Consider the following 21581-nt stretch of genomic DNA (forward strand, 5'->3'; position numbering starts at 1 on the left):
AATAGCCCGGACTGGGAGCACCGGGAGATACTTTTTTATAGTTAGTTTTATAGTGAATACAAACAATAGTCTATGTCTATTACAATAATGTTGTTTTTCATGCTCTTTAATGTGGCGTGACGTGGCAGATCATTGTATTTGCTTCAGTTTATTTAGCATCTGAATCAGTCATCTTTCCAATTACAGTGGACAGTATTTGTTTCATTAAATTAAGTTACTGTAGTTGTTGTTTTTTCCGATGTTCCTTAACTTTTCTATTTTGCTATAAATTTGTAATAAAGAGGAAAAACACATTTAAAAGTTGTAGTTCATGATAAAATTGACAGAACTTGAAAGCTGAGCTGGTTATATTAAAAGCAAAAAAGCACAAAATGAATGCCATTACTGGGTGGCTGGCATGCTAGAAATAATTAATGGAAAACGTTAAATATTATGTCTATTACTGTATTATACCATGAATAAAACAGCTTGTGAATAGACACTTAATGTTACACCTCAGAAAAGACAATAATATAACTTATGTTAAGGAGCTGGAGCTCACTTCGACCTTTAGAATGTTTTATTGTAGTTTATAATTGAATACATGTGAGGAATGAAAGGCTGGACGCCACAAACATTCTTGTGGAGTAGGTGGTGGAATTTCACAAAGAAAACAGTTTAATTTAATGAATTGATTTACATGAATACAGCGATCTGTCACGCCACATTAAAGTGCTTGAAAAACACATTATTGTAAGACACATAGGCTAGTTTGCATTTAGCTATAAAACTGATTTTGGAAGCTGAGACTTTGTTTTATATTAAAAGTACCAAAAGCACAAAGCTTATTGCTATTAGTGCTGGCGCACTACAAATAATGAATGCAATCAAAGACACAAAATATTATTTCCAAGCATACTGTCCCTTCGAGTATGACACATGGTATGATTTCTGCTAATAATCGCATATATATTTGTAGTATTAAAAAGGGTTAAATAAGAGAGCTACGGTGTGAGCTGATGTTAAGTTGTTCCTGTTCAGTCTGTCATTAATACCATATTCTCGATATTAAGATGTTTCCACAAGTCCTTAAAATTGACTGGTCATCATCCCAGTAGGATCCCATGCTCGGATGCAAAATTCCAGTGACCTGGCAACTTCTCCTGGTCCCATTTGCATATACTCTCAAAATTTTATAAATTTAATTTATAAATTTTAAATTCTTGAAACATTTCATCTTTATTCTCAAAACTTTTTGACTTTATTCTCAGAACATTTCAACTTCACTCTTGAAAATTTAGAGTTTATTCTCAAAACATTTAGATTTTATTCGCATAGTATTTTGACTTTATTCTCGAAACATTTCGACTTTATTCTCGTAGTATTTTGACTTTATTCTCGAAACATTTCTACTTTATTCTCATAGTATTTTGACTTTATTCTCGAAACATTTCGACTTTATTCTCGAAAAATTTCGACTTTATTGTAATAGTATTTTGACTTTATTCTCAAAACATTTCGACTTTATTCTCGTAGTATTTCGACTTTATTCTCGAAACATTTCAACTTTATTCTCATAGTATTTCGACTTTATTCTTGAAACATTTCAACTTTATTCTCGTAGTATTTCTACTTTATTCTAGAAACATTTCGACTTTATTCTCATAGTATTTTGACTTTATTCTCATAGTATTTCGACTTTATTCTCTGTGGCGAGTGGGGCGGGGCCGAGAGGTGTGGGAACGAGGAGTGAGGCCGGGTGCAGCTCATCTTCAATCACTACACCTGGCCTCATTCCTCGTTCCCACGCCTCTCGGCCCCGCCCCACTCGCCACATACCCCCATCGCCCCTCGCAGGCCGGGGGGTACCCTCGAGACTGCGCTCTACTCCCCCCCCCCTCCCTCTGGGGGGGGGGGGGGGCGCTCACGGGGACCTGCGGGAACCTGGGGGTAGGACAGACGAGGCGAGAGAAAAGGAGATGGAAGGAGGAGCGACAGAGACGAGAGAGGGGAGAGAGAAAAAAATAAAAAAATAAATTCTGTTTCCCAGACGCATTGCTGCTCGGCCCTCCACCAGCTGGGTGATCTCCTCCGCGGTGCCCGGCGGTGGCACTGGATGGCCCTCGGCGGACGGCGCGACACTCCTCCGCCGCCCGATGGACGGCGACGGCTCCTCCGGTTTTGGGCAGCGGCAGGAGTCCCCCGTTCCCTGCCCCTCCGGATTCCATCGCGGAGGCAGTAGGCTCCGGCCCCCTGGCGAACGGCGCCGACTCCTCCGCTCCCTCACGGACGGCAGCCGCCCCTCCATATCGTGGGCGGCCGGCAGCGAGCTCGCCCATCCCCGGCAACTCGCTCCAGCCCACCGCCTCGAGCGTCCCTGGCGGCACATACCTCGCCTGCTCGAGGGCACCGCGGATTCACCACAGCGGCGAGGGATCTTCAGCAGCGTGTCCCTCCTTCTCCCGGGCTTCGGCACCACTGTAACGATACGACCTTTTTAATCATCGGGAAGAAGGAGGCGGAACCGGCGCACAATCAAAATCACTTTAATATTAAAAAAAAACACAAAACAGCGCACCAGCCCCTCGCGGACGACTGGTGCGCACAAAATAAAAAGCAAACATAAAATAATGTCCCAGGCCTGGTCCTCTCTCGTCCTTCACGGTCGTCGCTCCAGTTTTATATCCTTCCATCTCCTATGTGGGACTCGATACCGGCGGTGGGGCGCAGGTGCAGCTCATCTTCAATCACTACACCCGGCCTCACTCCTCGTTCCCACGCCTCTCGGCCCCGCCCCACTCGCCACATTCTCATAGTATTCCGACTTTATTCTCATAGTATTAAAACTATGTAAAATATTTGAAAACATTAAAACATAATGTAACACATGAAAACATAAAAAAAACATAAAAAATCTTATGGTCCAGTCTGGTAGTGTTTTTATACGGTTTGTCCATGTTTTTTGCAGATAACTCAAGGTTGCTTATTTTAAAAAAAACTCATATTGATTACCCTAGGACCAAGAACTGATTCATTCAGTACGTGTACACGTGTAGTGAAATAGCCAATATTTATGTGAGAATTTCACTAGCAATATAGAATATTCTCGCAATTATTACTTGATGAGATGTTTTGATGTAACTTGATGTTAATTGATGTTTTCCCACCACAAATATAATAACACCAAGGTCATTGGTTGGATTCCTATGGAATTCTTATTGATGTGCACCTTGAAAACAATTTCACTGCAAATTAATTCATGGCAAATGAATCAGATCAAAATGAAGCCTATTTACTTACTAAATACATCCTAGTCTTACTGCATGTTATTCATTAGTGCACATTATTCCAAAATAAATTAATAAATAATAAGTAAAAAAAAAATGTGTCTTCATTATCTCTCTACAAACTAAATAACTTGCTCCGCTTGTAAAGCAATTTTAGTTTTTGGCTGACATCATCTAGGCCATGCAGGCAATTGGCCAATGTTAAAGGGGGGGTGAAATGCTATTTCATGCATACTGAGTTTTTTACACTGTTAAAGAGCTGGATTCCCATGCTAAACATGGACAAAGTTTCAAAAATTAAGTTGTACATTTGGAGGAGTATTTTTGTTCCCAAAATACTCCTTCCGGTTTGTCACAAGTTTCGGAAAGTTTTTTTCGAGTATGGCTCTGTGTGACGTTAGATGGAGCGGAATTTCCTTATATGGGTCCTGACGCACTTCTGCTGGAAGAGCGCGCGCTCCCGTACAGCGAGGCTGAGCAGCACAGACATTTCACTGATCAGAGCGATTCACTGATCAGAGCGAGAGCGTCGCGAAAAGTCACAAAAGAAGTGTGTTTTTGGTTGCCAGGGCAAGACAACCCTGCACAGATTACCAAAAAAAAACAGCATTAAGGGACCAGTGGATGGAGTTTATTTTTACAGAGCATCAACGGAGTTGTGCAAGTGTTTTGTTTGTTCCCTGCATTTCGAAGATGCTTGTTCACAAGGTCCAGTTTGACGACGGATTTGCGTATCGTTTATTTCTTAAGGATGATGCAATCCCAAGGAAAAAGGGTCACGATCGTGTGTTGGAACCGCAGGCGGTGAGAAAAACTGCTTCAAATATCTCTGCCTCCTTGTTAGTGCGTCAGCCTCCCATCGGAGACCCGGGTTCGAGCCCCGCTCGGAGCGAGTCGTTGCTGCTGCTGCTCTCATTCAGTTTCAGCCTCTGGATCTGATTCTGGATCATAAATAAACGTCTGAATCTGACTGTTAGCCGTGGTTTGTTTTGGATGATGGGTTTTCCCTCACGGTAATGTCACAGCTTCCACATGCTCTCAACACAAAAGCTTACTCGCGCTCGTGATTCTTTAGCTCCACCCACACGTCACGCCTCCAGCCGGTCGTGTTTTTCCGGGAAAAATCGGTACTTACTATCTTTCTCTTATGAATATAATTAAACTAAAGACTTTTTGGATTTATGAAGGATGCAGTACTACTCTATATGTACTCAAGATTAACAGGATATTTAGTGAAAACGAGCATTTCACCCCCCCTTTAACAAATAGTCAAGCAGCTATTTAGGCACTGTTTTTAAAACCTGGCTTGGAATAAGCCAATACTCTTCCAATGGATAAATTCAACTCCTACGTTTTTTCCTCAATGGATATCACATTTTACCCTGAAATGCATTTTAAAGTGGACGTAAAATGGGCTGAAAATCTTGAAGGTCTTGAAGGAAAACGAGCTGTACAAGTATATAGGGCTTACAAGAGTGCATAAGTCAACAGCCAGTTGTAAGGCGTTAGTAATAACTGTAAGGGCATTATCATTACAGGTCTTTAAAAGCATGGTGAGAAGCCAGTAATTTCCCAATAGGCAAACTGGTGTGAAGCCAATAATTTCCCACTGGATAAATTCAAGTCCTACATTTTTTCCTCACTGAATATCACATTTCACGCTGAATTGCATCTTATTATAGAAGTAAAATGGGCTTAAAATGTGATTTCATGTTGATTTTTGATGACAATTAGTCTTGAAGGAAAACAAGCTTTACTGTATTTACAAGACTCAACATCCAGTTGTAAAATCTTTGTAATACTAGCAAGGGTATTATCATTAGGAGTCTTTTGTCAGACCAGTACAACATAGCTTATTTAAATTCACCGACCTGTTCAGGATGCTTGCTGCCTGTGATTTCAGCCACAGTGTTGTAGGAGTCAACATCTGGCAGTGTTTGGGCCCCCATAGTCAGACGTACCACAATCCTCTGGCCTCTGCGGACCATCCTGGCCATCATCTGGGCATCCTCGACAGTGATGCAGGCAGTGGGAATCTGGGGCACTCCAGGCTGATACCACTGCCAGCCAGTGTGGGGGCTGAAAACAACACCATGAGTGGGTTAAAACTCAGAAATATGCTTTTTATATAATACATATTGTTACAATATACAATACTGGTCAATACCGTCTTTTTTTTTATTCAATTTAAACCTTTGATAGCAAACCTGAATTTTCAGCAAGTATCATCAATTATTAATGGGGCTATATTTATAATATTGGTTCTTATTATTATCAATGTTGAAAACAGTTTTTGCTGCTTAATATTTTAGTGGAAGCTATGTTACATTTCTTTTGTCAGAATTCTTTGATAAATAGAAGGTAGACTATTAAAAGAATAGTATCTATTTGACATATATATTTTTTTTTACACCATACATTTCTTTACTGTCACTTTGGATCAATTTAATGCATCCTACTAGATAAAAGTATTAATTAATTAGGTAACACTTCATTTTAGGGTCTCTTAACTAGTTGCTTATTAGCATGCATATTACTAGCATATTAGCCATTTATTAGTACTAATCAGGCATATATTAATGCCTTATTCTATGTGACCTTATTCTACATCACTAATCCCTAAACTGACTACCTTACTAACAATTAATAAGCAGCAAATTAGGAATTTATTGAGGGAAAACTCTTAGTTAATAGTGAATATGTGTCCCCATTAACTGTTATATACACATTATACATACATCTTATTTACCCCAAACTTTTAAATGATAGTTTATCACATTTTACACAACATATTAACAGCACAACTGGTTTAAACATTGATAATAATAAGAAAGCACCAAATATTAGAATGATTTCTGAAGGATCATGCGACACTGATGATTGGAAGTAATGGCTGCTGAAGATTCAGCTTTGCCATCATAGGAATAACTTAAATTTGAAAATCCATTCAAATAGAAAACTGCATTTTAAACTCACAATATTACTGTTTTACTGTATTTTAGATTAAATAAATGGAACTTTGGTGAGCATAAGACACTTTGTTAAAAAACGTATTTCAAATGTTAAACTGGCAGTGTTTTTTATGTATGCATGTATGTTTTTTTAGGTAGTGTTTATTTTAATTTTTTGCATTTAATTGTATTTACTTTTTTCTTTATTTTTTGAGACACAAACTATCTCTGGAGTAATGTATTTTTTTGTCCCTCTTTTGTTGACAACTTTCTATTCAAAGTTCGGTTAGTAGCCAGTTTTATCTCAGTTTACAATAGCAGTCATTTTAATTCAACAGTGTGATGGTTCTGACCTGTTGATGGAGAATGGAGTTACTGAACGGATAAGTGAAGCCACAGCTCCAGCTTTAGCCGCCTCTGACGCCCCTGAAGCCCGATAGGCCACGGTCTCCCCATAGCTCACAAACGGCTGGTTATACACAACAATTTTCCCTTTAGCCTCACTTGCTCTCTTTTGGAGCTCTTCAAAAGACTCCACCACCATTACCTCTGCCTCTATACCTGCCAGAAGAATATAAGCTGGTTAGATGTTTGCAGGTGCAGGTTTTTAAAAGATGAATGGTGACTACTAACCTCCTGGAGGAGTACCTACACTACTACCAAGTCCAAGTATGGCTAAAGTGTGGTTTCTCGGTAGAAGCATCACCGCGCTCTCCTCCCCGCGCACCCAGTGAGGGATCTTCACTTGCTCTAGATGCACATTCTCCAGTCTGTCCTGTGTCAGGGCATTGTACATGTACTTAATGGCCAGGTCTAGGTTCTTAGAGCCACTGACTCTGTTTCCAATAGTGTCAGTGAACTCAGCCAGCCTCTCATAGGAACGGTTCTGAGCCTTTCCATGTACTGCTAGGTTTATGATTCGCTGAGCGATGTCAGAGTACTTAAAGATCTCTTTGGATATTTCTGAAAGCGGTTTGCTGTCGTAACTGTGAGGCCTGGAGTGACACTGTAGACAGTGAAGTATAAGAAGAGTCAGCAGCACCTGACTGATGGAGTTTAGACACATGCTTTTATTGCCAGTCATCTGAAAAGCACATGACAGGGGGAAAAAAGTCAAACATTTCTGTATTTTAAAAAAGTGATTTTTGCCATTTATAAATAGAGAAGTATTAAATGCACTATTCACACACAGATTTCTGTTATGGTAGTAATGCAGTTTAACTGGTCATAAATTGTTTCCTGGAACTGTTTTCCATTTTTTCAAGGTTGTTTTTTCTAGTCTTTCTTAATATGAAAGATTGTATACAGTGAAGCTCAAACATGTAAGCCATTGCCATTTATTTGATCACTTGCTAATGTTAGCACATACAGTATTAATAATAATACAGTAAGTTACATTCAAGCTCAGCTGGTTATACGAAATCCAAAAATGCAACAAACTGTTTGCTATTTAAAATATATGTTATATATACATAGTGGCTTATTCTTGGTTTTTGAAACGATCTTTAAAACACTTTGATGCATAATGTAAACAGCAATGTATTAAAAATTATAAATTATTTACCGGCATGATTCAAAGTACACTGTACATACCTTGAAAACATTGGTCGATTATGTGGCTACGGAAAGCGCCCAGGGACAAGCAAGACAAAACGCGTTTAGTATACAACACGAGACTTTCACAACGATGTTTCACGAACCGTTGCAGCTCTTATGAAGCAAAAGGTTAACGACTTAAGTTGTAAAAACACACAGCGATTTAAAACATAAACGTTTTTTGTGTTCATTTATAGATCAGGGTGTATGCTAAATATGTTAACCAAGATGATCAAGGCATCTCTAGAATATTTATTATTATTATTATTATTATTATTATTAAAAAAATCAAATAAGACTGAAACTGTTCTTGCTGAATAGCCTAATGTGACTAAACTATTTTATAAGTTTAGTCACATTATAGTTTAGTGACTAAACTATAATATATAATATATATATTATATATATATATATAATGGTATGAACTACTCGACCCTTTTGTGAAACTTTTACATCAGTGAAGTAATTCATGTAATTTGTTATTTAACGTGATTTGACGTGTGTGTGTGTGTGTGTGTGTGTGTGTGTGTATATATATATATATATATATATATATATATATAAACAGGTATCCTTGTTACACATAATTTATAATAACAGTAAATTATGCATTATTACAAGTAACTTGCAAGTTACCTAATCCTAACCCTAACCATATAGCACATGTAGTTAATTAATATTAGGCTTGGTAGCCAAAATGTATAAAGGACACCTTAAAATAAAGTGTAACCATGTATATAGATAGCCTATATAAGTTGTTATATCTGTAGGACTATAACATATTAATTTAGAAGGGCGGGGGCTTGTGCAACTAAACACATTTATGCATATATTTTCTGCAGTTTGTGATTGAACAGTAGAGAGTAATCTCCAAAGAGAGGTGCATAGGTAAATGCACAAGAAACATAGGCTAATTAAAATACCATGAGAAAATGTTTATTCAGTAGTGTTTTTTTTTTTTATGAAATACAATACTGTTTCTGTTTCTGTGACATTACCACTCATCACATTTCTCCAGTTCCAGCTTTTAACATCATTCCGATGCACAAATGTCCTCAAATCCCTGTAGAACTGTTTCAGAACAGTAGGCACTTCAAGGGGCTTCTAAAACATTTGTGAATATACATTTTCATAGATTTTTTTTTATTTTATTCTAACATATTACATACAATATGTAGTATATAAATAATTATATTCTATAAATTATTGTATATTAACATATACAGAGACGTCATTGACTCTAAATGGTCAGGTCTTTAAAAGAAATGACGGAAATGCACATGAAAAGAAGAGAAAAACTGAGCTGATGTGATACATGTTATTAATCACCATCACTGTTAACAACACTGTTTGAGTCTTTGGAAGGTCAGAGACATTCAGCAGAATATGCTCGAGTCAGAAACATAGGAGAAATCTTTGCAAAAGCAGCTTCCGCATGAGGGATAATATAATGAAATAAAGAAAAATGGCCTTTATTAGGGTTCCAGTCAACAGTGAACATTGAAAATGTGTTGATTGAGAACAGAGTGGGCGTAAAATCAGTAATACTGACGACTTATATTGGGTAAATGATGTTAACCTGTCATGGAAGATTCATTCTTGGACTCTTCCACTTGTTCATAATGAAGACTGAATTCATGTGAAAAAAAAAATCCATATCTTATTCTAATGAACTTTTTTTTTCCTTCCAAGCATTGGGTAAGTGCACGATATCAAATAGTTCTGTGGAAATACAAAACATTCTTGACCTTGATGCGCTTTTATGTGCAATGCAAATTTACATAATGGTCAAAGTAATTTTAATAATTTAAGTAAATTACTGCAGTGCTATGAATGGCGGTGCTGATTTCTTTACACTTCATGAGTGTTCACTTGAAAAGAGAGAGAATAAAGTAGTACAAGTAGAGAGCAATGTGTTCTTGGCTTCAGGCGAACTAGAATTTGAACTTTTAGGGACTTAACACTGTACCAACTACAATAGAAACATGAAATACATTTAAACATTCTGAAAAAATGTTGTGATCTTTGAATGATATCGGCCAGATGGAAGTACAAACATTCATTTTGACTGAAGAACAGAATGGCACAAGCCAAGGGAGAAAAACCCTTTACAAAAACAAAGAGATGAAAATCAAGTTACTGATGAAATCCAAACTGAGATAAGTTACTGAAATGTAATCAGTGGAAAATTAAAAGTATCAGATATAACCCAGGATTTACATCCCGGAATTGTCTTGTTCTTTAATAAAATGTACCTCTACTGTTAAAAATAAAAGTAGTCCACTAAAACCTGTGAGCAATGATTTACCTTCATACACTGACAACAACTGTTTTCAAAACCCATAGAGAGACAATCTTTGACGTTTTTGATTCCAAAAAAAGAAAATACAAGCCCCGGTTGGCTTTGTGAAGCAAAATTACTTTTTTGTTACATTTTTAAACAAGTAAAGTTTCCCCGTAAAAAAACAAAACCTCCCCTCGACGTGCTACCGATCCACCATTACTCTTGGAGAGGAGTTGGTTGTTATAACGATGTTACTGTTGGCAATGATTGGTCGTTCAGGCGTAGAACTCTTTACTCGGAGCCTTCTGATAGGCTGAGCTGGGAGGCTTGCGCTCTCCAAGGTCGTAGCTCCCCTCGTCCTTCTTTCTCATGCGGTACACCAGAAGGAGGATGAGGAAGATGGCAAACAGTAAGCCAATCACTCCGCCGGCTATAACCGCTGCAATAAGAAAAATGACACCATATCAAAAAAAAAAAATGTATATGGTTTAAAATAATAACTAAAATCATATTCAGGTACACATCACATTCAAATGCTTCAATGAAAACTTACAGATGCGTATGAAACAAATTAAAATATCATAGAAATTTGACACAGAGACAACAACGGTTTGTCAGCTTATAGAACTGATTAAAAAATGTATTAAAAATAATGGGTCATTTTGAGAAAAATCTTTATTTTATGCACTGGGATAAAGATTTTATTTGGTGCTTGATCAAACTGGATATGTCAACTAGCAGTCCATTAAAAAATGAATAAAAAGAAACCAATTATTTACCAAATTGGTCAATATTTATGAATTTTAATTATGTAAATGTCAACATTTCCAGTTAATTATATTTCTAGTCTTTAAACTGGCACTCTGCTGCTTTTGCAGAAACATGTGCCTCGTCATTTATCATTTCCTTCATATCCAAATGTAAATTTATTTTGTAAAAAAACAAAAAAAAAAACAATGTTCTATAAAATGCTTGGCGTATTTGTTTTTGTTAAAAATTGTAAAATACTTAATTCAAAAACTTAACTGTTTTAAGGTATAAGAAAATTGTACAAAGTAAAATTTTCTTGATTCGTAAATATATTAAAAGGTCTGACCTAAATAGAGACCCTATAGCAAATTAACTTTTAAAGGGGGGTGAAATGCTATTTCATGCATACTGAGTTTTTTACACTGATAAAGAGTTGGATTCCCAAGCTAAACATGGAAAAAGTTTAAAAAATTAAGTTGTATGTTTGAAGGAGTATTTTTGTTCCCAAAATACTCCTTCCGGTTTGTCACAAGTTTCGGAAAGTTTTTTTCGAGTATGGCTCTGTGTGACGTTAGATGGAGCGGAATTTCCTTATATGGGTCCTAAGGGCACTTCTGCCGGAAGAGCACGCGCTCCGTATAGCGAGGCTGAGCACACATTTCACTGATCAGAGCGATTCACTGATCAGAGCGAGAGCGTCGCGAAAAGTCACAAAAGAAGTGTGGTTTTGGTTGCCAGGGCAAGACAACCCTGCACAGATTACCAAAAAAAAAAACAGCATTAAGGGACCAGTCGATGGAGTTTATTTTTACAGAGCATCAACGGAGTTGTGCAAGTGTTTTTGTTTGTTCCCTGCATTTCGAAGATGCTTGTTTTACAAACAAGGCCCAGTTTGACGACGGATTTGCGTATCGTTTATTTCTTAAGGATGATGCAATCCCAACGAAAAAGGGTCACGATCGTATGTTGGAACCGCAGGCGGTGAGTAAAACTGCTTCAAATATCTCTGCCTCCTTGTTAGTGCGTCCGCCTCCCATGCCGGAGACCCGGGTTCGAGCCCCGCTCGGAGCAAGTCATTGCTGCTGCTGCTCTCATTCAGTTTCAGCCTCGGGATCTGATTCTGGATCATAAATAAACGGCTGAATCTGACTGTAAGCCATGGTTTGTTTTGGATGATGGTTTTTCCCTCACGGTAATGTCACAGCTTCCACATGCTCTCAACGCAAAAAGCCTACTCGTGCTCGTGATTCTTTAGCTCCGCCCACACGTCACGCCTCCAGCCGGTCGTGTTTTTCCGGGAAAAATCGGTACAGACTATCTTTCTCTTATGAATATAATAAAACTAAAGACTTTTTGGAGTTATGAAGGATGCAGTACTATTCTATAGGTACTCAAGATTAACAGGATATTGAATGAAAACGAGCATTTCACCCCCCCTTTAAATACTAAAAAAAAAATACTACTAATAAAAAAAAAAAAGATATTAAAACTGTGAAAATTGCCATAATTACGTTTTTAAAGGATTTTTTTCCCCCCCTTTAAAATCTTAACAGGGGACTTAAAAGTTCCCCTAATTAAAGAAACACTCTTGTATGTTGTCCATTTTGAACATACCTGCCAGCACTTCTGTCCTCTTGAAGAGATTTTCTGTGTGAAGCTCCTGATGCATGTTGTCATCTTGTACAACACTCAGTGAGCTGGTGGCTTCAACAGTGACCTGGGGCTTTTCTGTCTGATTGTCAGAGATCTAAAAAAACAGTGAGAGAGGCAGAGAGAGAAAGACAGCTTAACATCGAAATTGCTGACACAAAAAAACAGTTGAGCTTGTAGATAGTGTCGGGAAAAAAGTGAAGAGATTCAATAACAAGATTGAAGGATCCAACATAACAGTAATGCTCAGTAAAACTGTGAGAGACAGCAGGTCAGTGTAAGCGTCAAAAAGGGGCAATATCAAAAGTATCACAAGTTGTCCCAGTTTTGCAGGCTGTGCAGGTTTTCGGAGATGTGGGAGTCAGCGAAAGCTTTGATAGTGTCAGAATCAGTATGAGTGAAATGGACGAGCAACCGCACCTCTGGTACAACGTCTGCATCAATCCATGGGTCTGTGCTGATTTTGTCCATCTCTTTGGAAATGGAGGACTCTGAGCTGGGGCTGCTGCTGTAGACAGGATGCTGAGTAGACCCTGCTTTGAATTCTGGGAACCTCACATTTACCGTGGAAGTGTCTTCATAGTTATCTGTGTCACTTGAACCTAAAGAGACGTGAGAAACACAGAAATGAGGTGAATAAATACGATTTTCATTGATGTATGGTTTGTTATGATAGGACAATATTTGGTCGAAATACAACTATTTAAAAATCTGAAATCTGAGGGTGCAAAAAAATGTAATATTGAGAAAATTGCCTTTAAAGTTTAAAGTAGTTTTAGTCCAAATAACACTAGAAGCTTGCGAGAGTGGGTCTAAGAGTGAAGTATAACACAGCCTTCAGTTCAAAAGCATTGACTAATTTATGAAAAAAGGCAAATTTTCTTGGAAAATTGTGCTGTGTGAACTTGGCAATAAGTGATTGTTTTCATGAGAGTCATTGAATAATTCACTCATTCGTTTTATTCAGAAATGAAACTATTGTCTATTGCTCGGGATGCACAACAGTTGATTCTGCTATGGCTTAATTTGCAACTATTTTCATTGGCAGAGCAAAGTCACTGGCAATACTGTGTGTGCGGCCATGCTTATTTTTGTCAGCACTTGTTTGTTTGATATTGGTTAAATATCTTACAGGCCTATCTATATGTTTTGCCATATCTTTAGCTTCGTCTGAATGTTTTTAACACAAGAACAGGTTTTATGTTAATGTCTATTCACACAGAATGTGTTCTCGTGTTACTCTGTTCTGATTTGAAATGTGCCAGATGGCCATGTTTGACCATTCTGAATGTACTTTGCATATTTTGCAGCATTTCGCACATTCGAAAAACACAGCGATTATGTTAAAAACTGTTTAAAAAAGCATCTCAAGACCTTGTGTTATTTTCATTCCAAGACCCTCCATCTCACTTTTTTGAATGAAAAATACATTCTGTTTCAATGGCCCCCAAGCAACACGTCTGCTAAACCTAAAACCAGCCTAATCATACAGGGTTCTCTCGAGAATGATTATGCAACTAGTCATTTGTAAGTCATTTTCGAAAATATGAGGTTTGCACGTCTAGGACGTTATGGTCTGATGGGACTATAATGACATCCCCATGGCCTGAGCTTTAGTTTGAATGTTCCACACTTCCCTCTTTCTTGGACTTTGAGTTCTGTATAAATATAACCATAGAGAACGGGAGTGCACGATCAGCACCATTGTGCTTAAAGTGTTTCCAAGAGAGACAGACGAAATATATAAAATGTATAAATATTTCAACCATTCTCTCCATTTTGCACTGTAATTGTGCCAGGTACAAGGCACTGCGGTACCGCAGTAAGAGGCAGAGAAATGACTTATTAATAATGCAGAGTTTCTGTATGGAGCACACATCTGCTGAGTGACCATGGTGGTCTTGGCTGACCGCGTTTGACTGCAGGTGAAACATCTGCCCGCTCACAGGGTGGGCAGCATTGTCTAGTAACCACCTAGCAGCCCTTATATTACCAAAACATTACACAACCTTTAGACGCAACAAAACTGGCTCTGTGGGTTGATTATAAATACTTAATTAAATATTTTTCTAGTCCATAACTTAATAGGTAATGAGGTGAAGAGATACTTCTAGTCCATAACTCAATGCTCCACTAGTAAGATGACTGAGAAAATGTCCAAAATGTCCAAAAGCAAGTAATAGCATCATCTGTCTTTAATAATTATAGAATAAACATTACTACTCTAACTAGCCTAGACTTTTCCATTATATAGGTGCTGGCAGAGTGCAAGGGTTTTCTAGGTGGTTGCCAGGTCATTTCTATGCAGTTACAAAGTTTTTGATTGGATTGGCTACAGATGGCTTCTTCCTAGAGCAAGCCAAAACAGCCATTCCATGGGTTTCTATGGCCCTGATACAAATGGCACACTTAGTGTGTACGGCCACATGCTAGCGTCCAGTGAGTCTTTTTTATTTATGATGTCCCATTTGTCATTTTAGGTTTCAGATGGGTCCTAAGCAGACCACTAGCCTACATTAAGACCATTTTGTCTTCAAAGTGTAGACGAAGAGAAGAATCAAGGCCTTAGGCTGGCATGGCTCAGGGTTTTTGGGCTGCCTCAGAATAGTGATAGTCCCAAAATGGGCAATTTTAGAATCAGCTGGAATGACATAAACAATCCTTACCTGATCCTGAACCAGAAGTGAAGTCATCATCATCTAAAGGGTAGTCACCAGACTGCTGGTCATCCAAATAGATGTCATCAGTTGAGGCAGGGGACTGACCAGAAACCAGTACCTACACAGGTAAACACAAGCAGAACTTTCAGAACCAAAACATCCAATTTCATTTGAAAAGTGTTTGAAATTCAAGTGAACTTTCTACAAAGAAAACTATTTAGCCATTCCTATGCATACAAAACGATCTCAAATAAATCTTCACAGTTTCAAAAAAAGAAATGTACACCACTTAAGTACCATTAACATATCAAACAAAACCTTTTTTTTGTTTCATTTCAAAACAACATTGAAGAAAATCCTGGCTGATTTTGTTTTATGCTGAAGACATAAAGAACAAATGTGCCTGCCCAAGGTTCCTCCCACTTGTGTTTCCCTGGAAACTAACTCAAAGGAAAGTAATGTTTGATTCTCTTCCTCAGGAGGAACCTCTCTGAAAGCTCTCTGACCCACTGAAACGGTGCTAAAAAACCAATCTAAAAGTCAGCATCTGTCATTTCTCCAAACATTGTGGAGGTAACAAAAGGTTTATCGCTCTGAAGTAATACTTCAAGGTTGAGGAGGGTGCAAACGGACAGCCACAGTCTAGCGAGCAAATGCAAGAGGCTATCATTGTTGTCAAGATAGAGGGGCAGATGGACCAATGTTTGTTTCCAAAACCTATGACCCTTTCTTTTTCGCCCGTGTTGGTATCACATCCTCCAGTGACCTTGTCATCTCCCACAGACCTCACCATTCATGCTCGCTCGGGCTCAGCCGTCTCTGATCTTTTCCATCCATATTAACCCTTCAGCAAATCACAATGCGCCACAAGCAGGACCAGTCAAACAAAAATAAAAAGCAGGCCATGCTTTGTGATCCTGTGTGTGATTATATTTCTTTTATTGTGGAGGGCAAACAATGACTTGAAGCACTGATATTGTCTGTATATGTGTGTGTATTTGATTAAAGTCTACAAGGGCGCCAATGGATCAGACAATGAGATTGGATAATACTCCAAGCACCTTTGTGTGTAATCCGAATCCTCCTATTCACCCGGATGATAAATAATGGCACTCAGGTGATAAGGTTCAATTTGATAGTGGTCACTCATGCAGGATAAAAACCCAGAAAGAACGAAAGGGTTGGATTCAAAGCCTGTACAATAACAGGAGGCTGGAGCGGCGCTGTTTTCAGAGGCACTGAGGGGGAGATCAAACGGGACTTGAAAGCCAATTGAAGACTAAATAAAGCCATAGAAGAGCCAGAGACTGTGATCAGCCTGTGATGAGCCATCAGTCCCGTTCAGGACATCTCAAACACACATCAGTCTTTGTTTGACTCTTCGCATTTTTCACAGTCTCCTCACAAAGCAATGGCTTACATTAGGCATCATTGCTCATCGTGACAGAGAACACATAGGAAGATGGGATAAAAAAAAACTCTGTTTAACCTTGACAGCTTAAAATAATTGAACTTGAGTGACTAAACAGCCATTGTTTTTGTATGAAGGTTCCTAAGCAAATTGGTTTCAGGATTCAGACAGACTTCAAAGGCTACGTAATGTCATCTCGAATGATCTAGACCAAATTAATGCAAGCTTTAGACATGTCTGCGAATATTTAACGACAATAATGCTTATGTCCAGGAAAGGAGAGTCAATGAAAAACAAAAATCAGCATTTTTTTTTTTATAGACAGGATCCACAAACAGTAGATTAGAAAATGCTGTAAAATGTGTAGGACAGGCAGCAATGAGCTATTTCTACCTGATCCAGATAGTTCACTCAAAAGAAAAACCTTCTCATCATTTACTCACCCTCACACTGATCCAAACATTTCTTTCTTTCTTTCTTCAGAAGAAAACAAAACAAACATTTTAAAGAACCCTTATGAAACAAAAATATATTGCAGTATATTGGAAAATATCATGTAATATATTAGGCATATATTCTAATATATATTTATTTTTTTCCAATATATTGCAATATATTGAAAGCGGCAATCATTTGTATATTTTGCAATATATTATATAATATATGTGTCATCAATATATTATTAAATGTATTCAAATATATAAAATATTAGAAATAAAAAGGGAAAATAATATATTACAATATATCACAATATATTGTAAGAAATATATTGGTAAATATATTTTCCTTTCGTTAGGGAATGCTGAGAAGACCTAAGCAAGATTGGACCCCATTGACTGCTACAGTATGCACAAGAAAAACATTTCTCAAAATATCTTCCTTTAAGTTCTACTGAAGAACGAAAGTCAGGTTTGACACGACACAAGGGTGAGTAGAAGATGACTGAATTTAAATTTTTTTGTGAACTGTCCTTTTATAGGAGCTATTTTTACCCGATCTGACCTTTAAAAACTACTTCTGTTGATGTACCTTAATGTTGTCAGTTGATACAATTCCATTCCAGTTCATTCAGTTGTTACCACATTAAACACATTTTTATTTTCAAATGAAACACATTTTATAAAACCTAGTACCTTTGAAATAACTTTTTTTTTTCATTTTCACTTTCTCTTACTTTTTCTCTCTCTTTTATTCCACATTTAGAACATAATATTTAATGTGGTAAGACAGCTTGTCTGAAAGAGTCTGCCATAGGATTCAATGCTATGCATCAACATGCTCTGTTGATGAGGTGCTCAGGTTTTTAGTATGTTGCCAGCTAGGAGGTCGCTAGGGTGTTGGTAAGAGGTTTCTAGTGTGTTCTGGTTGGTTTCAAGGTGCTTAGAGCCCACAATCAAGTCAAGTATGATATTCTAAGCCTTAAAGATGTATTTCCAACCCCTTCCATTAACGGAAGTCAATGAGAATTTTTCAATAGTTCTATATTCAACCAGTTGAAATCTACATGTCTGACTGCTTAGAAATAGTACACCTTTCTCTAGTTATGGTTAAGGGCTTGTTCAGATACACATGTACACTTCATTTTCTGCATTCTGTCTAGCGCACAGTTAAGTGTAAAAGTCATCCATTGACAATGGGCACAGATAGACGTGTTAGGGCATATGCACAAAACCTAGAGGACCACTTAAGAACTCAAGTCTGTGCTGATAATGCAAATTTTGTCATGTGAACAAAAGTGGAATGCAAACAAATGAACTTTTGATTTTAAGTTGGCATTAAATGGAATGTTTCTTATTAATTGATCTTCATCCAATCAATAACCAATGTTTATAGAACCAAGTCTCCACCAAACACTCGCACTTAAAAATAACGGTTCTTTTATTGGCATTTATTCTTCCATGAAAACCCTTTAATAACCATGGAACCTTTCGACTGCAAGTTCTTCAATGTGGAAAAAGGTTCTTTAGACTATTGAAATGTTCTTCACACCAAGAAAAAAAGGTTCTTTAAAAAACTGTTCACGAAAAGCTTCTTTTGGGAACCAAAAATGGTTTTACTATGGCATCTGTGCATAAAAAAAAACTTTTGAATCACCTTTGGAATCTTTAAAAAATCTGTTTCAGTCAAATGTACATTACAATATGGAAGATACTTTGTTACTTCTTGTGACTTTAAAGAATAAGCAATAACACAGCATGCCTATTTTATCTAATAATAACACAAAATATCGAATATACAATACATTTAAAGAAGGTACAAAAGGAAAATTGCAAGAGCATAAGGAACATTTGGTTAATAAAAATAGCACATTTATATTTTTTTAAAGGTCAAACTTAACCACCAGTATCAAATCCTAAAATATTTCTGAGAAACATTTCTCCTCGTTTTTCTCTCAAATGAAAGTGAGAGTCTCTGTTGCTTAATCCGTCTTCCAGCGAGAACGATTTTGATTCCTGCGATTTCCACATCCATGTGTTTCATGAAAACTGTCTTTAATGAATGGCTAAAGTGATTTAGGAAGGTCTCTAGAAATTCCTAGCGTTTAATTGAATGGGAATGTTCGGAAGAGCTTCAGTCAAAATTGCTAATGGGGTGAAGGGACTAGAAAGTCACGAACTGAAAGAAATTGTTGCAGGTGAAGCAGTCAGATCTCAGATTTCAGGCTGAAGTCACTGTATTTTCTTTACTTTGAGGCGGCCATGAAAAAGCGAGAGAGATGTCAGTGAGGAAAAGCGAAGGAGTGAGCGAGCGCGGTAAGAGTGTGTTGGATAATATCTCTCATTCCAAAACAAACTCCTGTCAGCCATATGAAGGTGAGAGCCGCATTCCTGAGTTCCCGGACTGCAACACAAGTGCTGTATTGTGCGAGGGTCTGAGTCCCACTCTTTCAGCCCGAGCCAATGATACAGCTGGACAGGAAACTCTGAAACTCACAACCAGCTCACTCTTCTCACTCAAAAAGCCTTGCCAAGCACACCGTGTGTCTCTCTCTCTCTCAGCACACCATCACCAACTCATATGTTACACACAGTGTCCAGCCAGCTGTATGCAGCTGCCAAGTCGCAGGGTTGAAAGCAGAGAGAACGCACTGACACATATGCTGGATTTGGCAAGCGGATGTCTAAAGTACATAAAAGGAAAACATTTACTGCCTGCCCGAAAATAAGGTGAATAATTCAAAGACAGGAAATAAGAACGCTGTCCGTGCCAGCACTAAAATGTCTACACCTATATTGTAATTTAATATGATTTTAATAGGACTTCATTTGTCCTTCACCTAGAGAATGACAGTGACAGAAGCTAAACGCTAGTGGCAGTCCTCCAGGTGGCTCTGTCGGTTTCCACACCCTGTGAAAACCTGATTAATTAAGTCTAGTCAGGCTTCCCTCACACTCTAACCACAAGAGGCACAGTGCAAAATACACAAATACGGTAAACTGAGCTAGCAAATGTAAATGCAGCTATTTTCCATAAGCCATTTCTCTCAAGTCAACAACATCTTGTAGAATGGGTGGTACCTGTATGTCCATGAACAGACTCTGAACAGAGCTGAAAAGAAGCTCTTTATGTCCTAAATCTCTAATGTTAGTCTTAACTGTAAAAATGAAAATCTACGATTACGAAAAAAAAAATTCCAGTGTGGCTACTTCAACTTACAAGCTGTTCTGTACTGTATTTCAATAATATATCAGATGGTATAATAATAAAAAATTATCTTTGCATGTGTGCAAGCAAGCTAGCGCAAGGTTGGGGGTTCGATTCCCCGGGAACACATGATAGGTAAAAATTTAATTTAATTTATTTTTAATTTTAAATACACGTGAAGGCCTCATTATCTCTCAAGCAAATTGAAGAAGGGACTGGTGTGACAACTGCCAAAGTTAACTTTCTAGAAAAAGTTTGCTGGAGAATTGCTTCATAGTATAAACTGAAGTTGTAATCCCAATTGAAAGCAACACAGACATACATTTTCATGTTTAATACTGTAAAGCTGCTTTTAAAGCAATCTTTATATGACTCTGGACCACAAAACCAGGCATAGGTGTCATTGAAATTTATACATCATCTGGAAGCTGATCTTTCCATTAACGTATGGTTTGTTAGGATTGGACAATATTTGGCTTAGATAAAACTATTTTAAAATCTGGAAAATGAGAGTGCAAAAAAATCCAAATATTGAGAAATTCACCTTTAAAGTTGTTCAAATTAAGTCCAAAGCAATGCATATTACTAATCAAAAATTAGTTCATCAAAAGTTTTGATATATTTATGGTAGGAAATGTACAAAATATCTTCATGTAACATGATCTTTACTTAATATCCTAATTATTTTTGGCAGAAAAGAAAAATTTATAATTTTGACCCATACAATGTATTTTTGGTTACTGCGACTGGTTTTGTGGTCCAGGGTCACATATAAATAAACATGACCTTTACTGGACTGGAGTGTTGAATTTCAGAGCTGATATCAAACACATCGCTATAAGATCAGATGCTTTCTTAACCCCTGTTTTCTCGATCAGCTTTGTTGAGTTTATCTGTATGTTAACTTATTTTATCTCTAGATGAAGAAAATAAAATAACTTTGCATTACAAATATATTAAGTTTGTAGGAGTCACACCACATGAAATTTTACAACTTGAATTAACTTTGACTTGTCACAAAGCTTTTGCTTGACTGATTGGGCACACAAATAAGGGTCTGCAGGGGTCCTCTCTATGATGTAATTTTCCTTTGTATTCTGCAAGTTGGTGTCAAATTCGTCTCCAGTCGAGGCACCACTGCTCCTCTCTACATGAGGTCTTTCTCCCCTGAATATTAACTCACCCTGTACTATAATGACCTGAAACTTTTGCTTCATGCCATCTTCTCCCACAACTTTTCTCAATTCACCTTATTAGCCTCCACATTCTGTTCGGTTTCATTTCAGTACACATTCTTACCAATTCTAGCTGTTTTGCAATTCTTGTTATCTTTACCTTCAGTCTGCCTGTGTATTACATTACCTGTTT

General features: G+C 37.6%; 2 protein-coding genes across 3 annotated transcripts in view; both read right to left on the bottom strand.

Annotated features, from left to right (window-relative positions):
• LOC127974462 (carboxypeptidase Q) overlaps positions 1-8141 on the bottom strand; it is a 54881-nt gene extending 46740 nt beyond the window's left edge. Inside the window, exons 1-4 of one of the 2 annotated variants that reach the window (XM_052577767.1) lie at positions 7811-8141; positions 6851-7301; positions 6571-6778; positions 5138-5345 (exon numbers count right to left, since the gene is read on the bottom strand). In XM_052577767.1, the coding sequence (XP_052433727.1) occupies positions 5138-5345; positions 6571-6778; positions 6851-7301 (867 nt within the window). In that variant the 5' untranslated portion in view covers positions 7811-8141. Of the gene's footprint in view, positions 1-5137; positions 5346-6570; positions 6779-6850; positions 7302-7781 lie in introns of both variants that reach the window. The other variant, XM_052577766.1, reaches the window with a different exon arrangement.
• A 586-nt stretch (positions 8142-8727) lies between these two features.
• LOC127974468 (syndecan-2-B) overlaps positions 8728-21581 on the bottom strand; it is a 28252-nt gene continuing 15398 nt past the window's right edge. The window contains exons 2-5 of the mRNA XM_052577777.1: positions 15164-15275; positions 12918-13099; positions 12462-12594; positions 8728-10536 (exon numbers count right to left, since the gene is read on the bottom strand). Of these exons, the coding sequence (XP_052433737.1) occupies positions 10373-10536; positions 12462-12594; positions 12918-13099; positions 15164-15275 (591 nt within the window). The 3' untranslated portion in view covers positions 8728-10372. The remainder of the gene's footprint in view (positions 10537-12461; positions 12595-12917; positions 13100-15163; positions 15276-21581) is intronic.

This window comes from Carassius gibelio, chromosome B16, assembly GCF_023724105.1.
Source record: "Carassius gibelio isolate Cgi1373 ecotype wild population from Czech Republic chromosome B16, carGib1.2-hapl.c, whole genome shotgun sequence".
Taxonomy (NCBI): domain Eukaryota; kingdom Metazoa; phylum Chordata; class Actinopteri; order Cypriniformes; family Cyprinidae; genus Carassius; species Carassius gibelio.